This window comes from Aplidium turbinatum, chromosome 1, assembly GCF_918807975.1.
Source record: "Aplidium turbinatum chromosome 1, kaAplTurb1.1, whole genome shotgun sequence".
Taxonomy (NCBI): Eukaryota; Metazoa; Chordata; class Ascidiacea; order Aplousobranchia; family Polyclinidae; genus Aplidium; species Aplidium turbinatum.
Window position 1 is genome coordinate 33,439,261 of NC_137472.1, and position 10,610 is coordinate 33,449,870.

General features: G+C 34.5%; 1 protein-coding gene across 1 annotated transcript; it reads right to left on the minus strand.

The window, feature by feature from the left end:
* Positions 1-81: 81 nt before the first annotated feature.
* On the minus strand, positions 82-8,409 carry LOC145782973 (uncharacterized). The gene is made up of 7 exons (XM_082594732.1): positions 8,255-8,409; positions 7,576-7,780; positions 6,609-6,712; positions 4,064-4,131; positions 1,770-1,912; positions 664-783; positions 82-456 (listed from the first exon to the last, which is right to left on the minus strand). The coding sequence occupies exons 1-7, from the start codon at positions 8,315-8,317 to the stop codon at positions 290-292; spliced, it is 870 nt and encodes a 289-aa protein (XP_082450858.1). The 5' UTR covers positions 8,318-8,409; the 3' UTR covers positions 82-289.
* Positions 8,410-10,610: the final 2,201 nt, after the last annotated feature.

Consider the following 10,610-nt stretch of genomic DNA (forward strand, 5'->3'; position numbering starts at 1 on the left):
GAAACAAAGTTACAACATTTCGAACATAGCTCAAAACGTTTCATGATAAAATTCTTGAAACGTAAAAACAGAAACTAGCAAAAGCGACAGAATTTATTGCAAAAACGATCAAAAACTTTTGATTTCTCACAATTAAGTCTTGAAGTCAAATTTAATTAACAACGAGCAAACATGAATTGGTCTTTGTGTTAAGAGCATCCCTCAATCAGATGGAGCAATCAGTCAACAAAATTGCTGAATATTATTGATTTGAAGGCGTGCGGGCATTTCGTTGACAGACAGTAGGCTATTAGCAATTGTCCAAAGAACCAATATGAGGTCGAATGCATTCTGCATAGCTATTTTGTCCAGTTTCTTCAAAGTAACTGGTGAGTCGATCCACGTTCCACTTTCTGTTGTATCTATTAATTTGATCGTACGCTAGTTGAAATGTTTCAGCAGTAGATGGAGTTGGAACTGGAAAAAACAAGTAAATCAATCAGCAACTGAAGCTACTTGCCAAATTTTAATTCTGGTCATAAAAAGACAACAATCAATTTTAGAAACAATCAAGTATCAGTTATTTATAACACAAAAAAATTCACACGAAATCTAAAGTTTATCAGGAATTTGATCAAAAAGTTGAAGTTATATAATTTTTTTACAAAGTATTCCACTTCATACTTCCAGTTTTCAAGCTTTCCAAAAAAGCATTCTGGCGATCGCGTGGCAGATAACGACGCACCATTTTGTAGACTGTATCTCTGTCGATCTTTTCACTCAGTTTGCTCAGAACTTTGTTCTCTAAAACAGTTTTGCAACATTTTATCAAGTCTCACTTCAATGTACGGTACGTTTATGACAGAATTGAAAAGTATCGATTTGGTGAAGACACAGTTTGCTGAGTAAGTAAAACATGCCAATGCATCAGACAAAAAATATTAATAGCTTGCTGTAGGCAGAGATGTATGTATACGCCGCAAATTCTACGCCGTAGACTTTTTGTTTACGCTAACGCTTACGGCCACATTTTTTTGCATATTTGTCGCTTGAGGCTAGGCTACGCCATAAAGTTTTCGGTTTTTTTTAGCGCATAGCGTCAATGCATACTTTTTAATGTATTTTTTTTTCGCTACAACACGCCATTGAAAGAATGTTTTCAATGGGCAAAGACATATTGAAACCAAAACGCAGCAAAATATCAGATGAGCATTTTCAGATGCTTGTGTTTCTTAGTGGAAATTCTAAATAAAACTTGTTTGTTTCGAGTGGTTTATACCATGTGAATGTTTGGCACCTAGCAAACAAAATGAATTTATGCTAGTATATGCGCTGACGCCGCCAACTTTTTTTTACAAGTTACGTTGACGCATACGGCGTATGGTTTTTCGAACGTTTACGCTGACGGCGTCAGTGGGCCTATGTTTTGTATGCGCGTACATCACTGGCTGTAGGCTATAACTTATTCTAAGCAGTAGTGTTTTTCAGGAACGTTAGCCAAGGGATGCCTGATGGGGAGACAAGCGGCTTCCAAAAGTTTTATCTTGCCTCCCGCAAAAAATAATGTTTCAATACTATTATAGGCTGATTCATTTTGGATAACCTTTGCTCCTAAACAGTTTTTTGTCCACCAAAGGTTTTTTCCTGCTTCGTCGCTGTTTTTTCAGCAATGGAATTGTTTTGCAAAATAAAACATTATGTTCAACAATGCTTGCCTGACGAAACACTCATTTTGAAGTCGTTGATTTCAGATTTAAGGCTTAACAGCTCAAAAATAGCTTTAAACTAACTTGATTTGCCAAACTTTGATTTTTCGGATATGCCTTTCTTTTTATTTCTGGTCTCCTCGTTGTCTGAATAGTTGTTATCACTTTCGGAGGTTGTGGTTGATGATTGGTCTGTGTCCGTTGAGTCATTTTCGTAGGCAACATCGCTGTGGAAGCAATAAAGATGGTGCTTATTGCGCAACAGCGAGAGACCTGCTTTCGACTGTTCAGTCTTATACAGGCGTGCAAAGAAATTTATTAGATTTCTGAAGCACGTAACGCGAATGATGGAAGTATACACATTCAATGTAGGCCTACCTATGGCTTTGAAAATTATGGGTGGTGAGTTTTATTTCGGTGCGATCATATTTCTTGCACCCCATACTACAATATTTTTTTCTAAGGAATGCAATGGCTACATAAAGATAAAGGCTTATAAGTAATGTTGAGTAGAGCAAATAAAAGAGCTTGGAGCGTAATGGTCGTAATTTATTCATTTTGATGTTTTAGTATTGTTTCATCGGCAATTACTTTGTTTTTTGTTTTTTAATGTCTGCAGCAATCGTCAAAAAATCATTTGCTACAAACGATTAGCCTACAGTACGAACTAGGTGCAAAAGCCGTACGAGTAGTGCATGTAACTAGGGATTGTAGATCATAGGGATGCGAAACTTCATCCGCTTTTGGCTTATCCGCAACACTAGAAGGGTTACGTTTTTTTCTAATTTACAAAATATTTTACTTTTTATGGGTTATATAAAAAGAGTTAAGTTGGTTTTAAAGTAATTGAAGGTTTTAAGTTGAAAGCAAGCCTGCAGTAAAGCGTAAAAAAATGTCAAATTGGCAATTGACCCTTCTAATGTTGAAGGAACAACGGAGTTGCGCGTCCCGTAATGTACCGTCCCTAATGTAACTCTGGAAGCAATAAATGTCTGGAAACGGAAGAAGCCACAGAAACAGCTGCTGGTTATCAATACCCTTGGTTATCAATAATACCCAGAATACCCTTGGTTATCAATAATATTTTCTAACAGTTTTCAGCAACTTCTTTAACATGGAAATATAAGTGAGACAAAGTTTTTGGATTGATTGCAAAACGTTTTTTTTTGTGAGAGTTATTTTAGGTTTAATACGTTTTTTTAAAAATGCACTCACTTTTGTAAAATAACTCGAAAACCAGTCATAGCTTATGTATTTATGAAAAGCACAACGTTTTAATAACATTGTATTAAAATATCTGCATTAAAAAATGTGGCATTAAAATATTTGTCCTTCAACAGTTGCATTTGCTCCCCTGACATTTTCTTTCTAGCTAGGGGAAGGCGGGGCAAAACGGACATGTTTATTTTAAAGTTTTTTAATTTACTTTCTGTTTACAATATTTTGCCTTTAATGCGTTAGGTACATTCAGGCTCCAAACAAGAACACATTTGCAATGTTTAAAACATGATTATTTATTCAGATCAATAATTATTTGCAATTCTTTTTTTTTGCTTTGGTGACCGTTTTGCCCCATTATGTTTTTAGTATAAAAGGCTGGTTCTTAGCAAATGAATCTTACTCTTAGCATTACTTTTCTGACTAAAATTTCTTTTTACCTGTAAAGAAGAAATGCGAATGACGACTAATTTTTATGAACCATATTTACCAAACAATAAAATTGTCAATAAGAAAAAAAACAAGGTCACCATGATAGCATGTGCATTACATGTGCAAATTTTCGGGATTTATTGATAAATTATGCAATCAAACATGAGATATCATGTGTTTTAAACCGGCATTCTAAAAACCAAGAACTTGCTGAGTGTGTCCGTTTTGCCCCAAGCAGCACATGTCCGTTTTGCCCCAATGAAGTCAGCAAAAAAAAAATGGTTCTTCTGACATTACTAATAAACTTAAAGCAATATTTTTTTGCTACACACACGCAGAATTAATGCTAGTTTGACCAAATTAAAAAAAAAATCCAAACAGTATACAAATCTACTCAAAACACCTACTCAACCTAACGTACTTCTTTTTGAAAAACCAATGCAAAACGAACTTTGGACTATCAGTTGCTTAAAAATGGCAGCACTGTTGCTAAACATTTACACACGATTTATTGGACTTAACTCCAGCTGTTGCGCAAAACAAAACGGAACCATCAGTCCTTTCAGTATAAAAATAACGGAGTGTCAGTTTTGCCCCGTATGTCCGTTTTGCCCATTAAAAAATGTAGCATTAAAATATTTGTCCCTCAACAGTTGCATTTGCTCCCCTGACATTTTCTTTCTAGCTACGTCAATGATTCAAAGTTGTTAGAGAACAGGTTTACTCACCGTTTTTGTCTGATTGGTAACGGCTTTCTCAATACAGACCTTTTGTTGCGATTGGTGCTTGTTTTTTTCTGTAAAAATACACATGAGCATTTTGATAGTTGCTTTATTATCAAACGTGAGGGAAATGTAAGAATGCATTGAATGAAACTTAAATGTAAAATTAAATACAATCATTCGACAGCTCTCCACGCCCCGAAAGCATCAGATAAATCGAAATTATTGATACATGCAATCCGTCTTGGTGAGCAACAAATGCAATAGCGCGACTTTTCCAGCAGAAATTCTGCTTCAGTGAAACTTGAGAAATTTAGTTTCTTTCAAGTGTAAAAATTATTTCGTTTCATTGAACCAGAAACCTAGACAATTTAAGAAACAAATACAATACAGATTGCAGATTCTTTAATCGAAATACAGACATTGTTTGTAACAGGTATGTGTAAGTAGGGGAAGAGTAAGGTGATTTGATACGGAAGGTAATTTGATACACCCCCCCTACAGCTTTCATGGAAATAAATCAAGCAAAAAATTTGCCGTCCAGTGGTAGAAAAATGCGAATAATGGCTTGCGGGTTGATTTCAGAGCTGTTACTTGTCATTCAAGGCAGTGAGTTAGAGGAACGTATTTTTTGCGATTTTTTCCAAACTTTTTCGTCCTTACATGTTAGCGTGTAGACAAATGAAGAAAGGTTTAACGCAAATAAAAATATAGTCAGTTGCTAGTATATAGATGAGCCTTTAATCCTACCTAGGTTTGATTTTGCAAAGCACATATTTCAGCTGAGCAGCACCAGTTTCGACCCAAATTCTTTAGTAAGGTAATTTGATACAGCAGGTGGAAGGTAATATGATACGGTGTATCAACGTGTTCTTCGTCCAACTTCAATTAACGCATTTCGTGAAAGTCTTCAAAACTTTATTTATTGAAGTTGGAAACAGAACAAGCATTAAAGTGCTCAAAATATCTTTGGTTGAGCCAAACCATTTTCACAAATGCACTGGAATTTCCACCATCCACAAGAGGTGGATAGTACCTTTAATATTCTTACTTCAAATGCGTTGTTTCCGTACATTTCATTCAGAAACCCTGTATTTAGTTTTTGTAATGTAATAACAAGTATTCTTTTTCTATTTCTGGTATGCTTTGAAGCAAATTTACACGTTTTGTGTCAGATTTGTATCAATTTACCTTCCAGGGTGTATCAAATTACCTACCATGGAAGGTGAATTGATACAGTTCGGCAGCATCTTTGGAACGCTCATACAAAAAATACTATTCAAGGTAAAAACTTAAAACCTTTTCAGAAAGGTGCGCAAAACATCAAAGTTTAATTTGAACCCACAAACAGATTTCTAGGGTGAGCCGTTTTCAAGTTATAGCCAGAAATGTCAAAAATGTATCAAATCACCTTACCTTCCTATTGAGTAAATTTGTGAAATGGACAGGTTTAGCTTCGGCCTTAATTTTTCAGCATAGTTGCAGAAGCCACGAAGACATAGCCTACATCAGCAGTTAGCAATAAAATATTTCAGAAATTTGAAACTGCTTTGAAAAAAATAGAGCTTCAGTTTCAGATGGCAACGGACGTTGCAATATCGACTCTGTCGCAATAGTATCAACTTTAGGTTGTATTACAAATTAATCTTTTTCAGAAAATCCTTGTTAGTCGAGAGCTCTTTTTTTATTGTAAGCAAATATTTATTTTTGGGGTGTAGTACGTCTATAGCCTATTGTGGTTAATGAGATGACATATCTTTCACTTATGACCTGTGATGGCCGCCAATAAAGCGAAATTATTTATTCTGTTGTAATATGTCAATGAGTTAATTTACAGTAATAGAAAACGAAAAAAAGAAACATCTTAATGAAGGCATAGTTTGGATACACAGTAGCCCTAGATTAATATTATTCCCTTTGCAAAAATTATTCGAATATTTTCTTGTCAGATTCTAGCGTTACTGTAAAACCACCAGGCCTAGATACGTTAGTGTTGATTGGAAAGTTACTTGTTTGTACTTATATTTTAAGACCGTCTCAAAACTAGTCTGAAGTGTATATAATATAATTATTTAGGATGATAGTCTCTAACATTGGAAGCGTTTTGGAGATCAAAATAAGCAGTTATAAAGCATTTTAAGGACAGTTCCGCTTTTAAGATATTTGCAACAAGGCTGGGCCCCTGGTTCACGCAAATAAGGAAGGTTTACTATACCTTCTGTACTGTACTTCATCTGTTGTCAAATGTATATTTATTCTAAAAAACAACGAGAAGTTTTGTTTTCACACATTTATGGAATTAGTCAACAAAGCAAGAGAAATTTCCATATTTAGAAAGCTAACTTGAAGAAAGCTTACATATAAGTCGGCAAGTGAAAAAAATAACTTCATCATAGCCTTATCAAAACTAAAATAGCTTTATATTTTTCTTATGAGATTTTCATTCGTTTTTGATACTTGTAGTAGACTTTTGCCTCCTATGTTGTTCATTGTAGTACCTTATATTCACCATTTCAAAATTATAGTCTATTGAAAAGATTTTTTTACAAACCTTTCTGTTTGGGTGATAAGCTGCCAGCTGCTTCATCAGGAGCACCAGTACACACGCAAGAACACAACTGAATGCGACAACTGCCACAGCGATTATCAAAAAATCTGTTACAGAAATTATTGTTATTAATATTTATCTAAAATTTATGACTATCTGTACTTATTTTATTTTTCACATCAATTCAAATTATCTAGCATGTGCCATTCCAATTACAAATCTATATTAATTGAATTGTAGGTCACAACACGGAAATGGTTGCTTCAACGGTGGCTTGTTTAAGTGAAATTAACACATTACGGTACTTTTTACGGTCACTGCAGTATTAAAAAGTTGTTTTTTTTGCTTTTTTTATATATATTTAAAAAACAAAAATTGTAATACTTTTTACTTATATATTAATAATACATATAATAATAATACATATAATAATAATACATACATATAATAATACATAATAATACATACATATAAATATAATAATATACTTTTTAATTTTAATACTTTTTTTATTAATTAATTATAATAATTAATTACAATAATTATATTTAAAAAAAACAATGATTTAACAATCCTTGTTTTTTTTAAATATAATCGTTTCAATAACAAGTTCTATCACAGTTTTTGAATTTGAGTTTTACTGACTTCTAACTAAAAAAGGTAAGGCTGTTTAAACCTTTTCAATAATAACATGTTCAGAGCAATTAAAATGTAGTGCAGGCCTAAAGTCAACACTGTGCTCGTAGACAAAATGTCAACCAATAAAACGATGTTCAGAGATAATTAATTCATAGAAACTTTCTGGTTACAAAAACTCAACTTTTAAGCTATCAACAAACAAATGACATAGGACAAAAATTAAACTTGTGCTTTTCAATTATATAGAATATTTTAAATTCGTGTTGTAGCTTGATGTATGCTATACTTTTTTTATACGTATTTGAATAACCTTGTGTCATTTTGTTCTTACTTCCTTCAATTGCAACGTTCAATTGTAAAGTAAAATTTGTGACAAGAGTGGTCACATTGTCTGAACGAGAGCCGGTATTAACGATAGAAGCTTCTTTGGTGTGTGTCTGAATTGTCGTTGTCGAAGTGTCGCCATTCTGACTCTTCTGCACGTTTACGCTTTTTCTTTGAACTGGCGATCTTTCCAGCCGGGATCCATAAATTTCCTAAACGAAAGTAAATTAGAGTTTGCACAGCCTGCAAGGTGTGTTGTGCTACTTCAAACAAAATTGCTTTGAATTTGGAAATAAATTTGTTCCCTTTAGTCTCGAGGCAAGAGTATTATATCTTGGTTTCGTTTTTAGACGATAACTTCGTTTCATGTGAATTTGAACCAAAAAGTCAATCAATTACTAAGAAAAATGTTTCAGAATCGAAGCATTTCGTTTCGATTGCAATCGATTCGTTATTGTGGGAAACTCAAAAGTCCGAAGATAAAGATTCAAGAAATGCCCAAGTTTGTTCAGTTTATATTGAAGGCATCCCACTAATCAGGCTGAGTCACTGAAATGTTTGTTCTTTAAACGATTATTAGCATAGGCTGCACTCACCATACAGTAGCCTACTAAAATCTTCAATTGGCGTGTATAAATACAAATATCTAACCTGCATGCAACATAGCCTACCAGACCACCACTCACCTGAATCAATGATGCTAGAAGAAAATGAAGAACTACGAAAAAGTTCGTCGTCTTGGAAGTCATCTTGATAGTTGTTGATGTGAATATTAGTCTGGCCAGTCACAGTTAGAACTCACGTTTGTTTGACAACAATGCATTAGAAGAGAAAAACTCACCATAACCTACATAAAATGAGTAACGTTTAGATAAATGTGTTCATATAAGTTAATACTTGATTTAAAACTTTTTAAGCGTTTATATTTTCCGGGAAGGAATAAAACATTCTGCTCAGTTTTCACTTTGACAGTTTTCACGAAACATTTTTTCCTAAAATAGACCTCATCATTTATAGTTTGCTTTGTTTTAGGATTTCAATGAAGGGGAACATTGCTGGCGACTTGTTACCTGACGAAATGAAACTCGAGTAAAATTGTCCTCTGCTCCGCAATTTCATGCCCATAAAAACAAATTTGTTCAAATTTGAGACCAATCGTTTTTTGGTACAAAATCTGCTTCTGCTACAAAGACATCAACAAAAATCTGCAGTAGACTATTAATCAGGATCAACATCTACACTGCAGTCTGCAGCACGCAAATGCATTTTTTTTAAATGGCGTAAAAGCAATCCTGTTAGTAGCCTACTGTAATTCATCATCGAGAAAAAAATTTTTTTCTTCTTTTATTTCAAGTTATTTTATTTACCTGTAGCCTATATGTATTGTATATACTGCCTATAAAGAGTAAAAATTAGCCTACAGTACCTGGTTAATCCCCACAAAAAATGTTGTGATTTGTGTGAGTTTCACTGTTGCAATATTTGGAAATGGCATTATAGCCTATAAGAGAGTACTGATGGTCGAGTCATGGTTAATCATTACCAAATCGTAACTGCGTTCAGTAGTTTTCAATTACCTCTTCACTGGTGGTATGAAAATAAGTTTTTATAACTTGTTTCGTTAAATTGCTTGCAAAAGCAAAGACCTAGCAAATTACTTAAAGTTGTGACAAATGTACTCAAATTTCTTGGATTATAACTTAATTATCAGAAAACTAAGCAAATATTGTTCTCAAAACAAATTTTAATTGGATTGCAAAATGAGTATAATTTATCAGACTAACCTATGGAAGTTTTAAAAGCTTTGAAACAACGGATTTGAATGAACTTTGTGAAATGAAAGAAATCTTTTGTAGCAGTAAGAGTCCTTTTGAGATATAAAAATAGTTTTATTTTTTTCATTTGTTACCGATGACAACCACAATGAAGTCATGAGGGACATTCCCAAAAAAATGATAAATTTACCTAAGCAAACTTTTCAAAAAGTACCTTATCGGAAATGCTGCCAAGGTTTTTTCACTTAGATCTAGCTTTAAAGGCTACGAAAAACTTGATGATGTAGCCTGCAACGTTTTTTAATTTCTTTAAATTTTTTAAACACCTTTGCAGTGGCCTAGCGCACCTATCAGTCACCCATGGATATTTGGACGCATCTAAGTCCTTACACCTTAAAAGAACAGGGGCTAATGGACTCTTTGGCAATAAAAAAAGCAGTTCATGACGTTAGCTAATCAAAACACTAGTACCACGTCCACATGTTCTTCTTTTGTGTAAAACAGAATTGTTTAAATTTCAGGGCAGGTAAAAGAAAGCCACGTGAGTGTAGGTTCGTCCAGTTCTGCAATGTCATGCAATTCATTTGGCGCTTTTTAAATATGATATTCAAGAACGCCATGGTCAGCAGTTTGTTACTCTCTTGTTACTCTCCCGCATTCGTAGGCCGATGAGGGAGCCAAACCCCACTTGTGCATGTTGGAATGGAAGCGGCCGACTCTTGCTCAATTCCCAGCTCGACCCAAGTCGGCCTAGGCATTTCCATACCAAGGGGGTTGCGTCACCGGATGAGGCATAAAACAATGGAGTTTGGTATCTGTGACACACCGTGCTGTATTTCAAGTGTCTTCCATGTAATGTGCTGCACTGGTGGTATGATCACTTAATAGTCGTAATAATTTAAGGGCAGCTGGTGCAAAGAGGTGTGTCGACTTCAATCGCCAGACAGATTCCTGATTTGGGCCGCTGAGTTTTGCATTGAGCAAGTGGTCAATATTTTCTGCCTGGCAACCCAGGTGTATAATCGCTCCCTTTCGGCGAAGCTCAGCAGGTTGGTTGCCTGCAGGCAGGGCCATATGAGCACCCCCCTACCGAAATTCACTTCTGGGTCCCTATGTTTAGTGATGGCTCTTAAAAATAGAACAAGAAAAATTTACGTTCGTCTAAAAAAATTCAATGCAGGGAAAAAATTCACATTCACTCTTTCAGCAAAGATTGACCTAAACAATCAAACTCTAATATTTTTTAGTAAAAAGTAGTGGCCTAAAT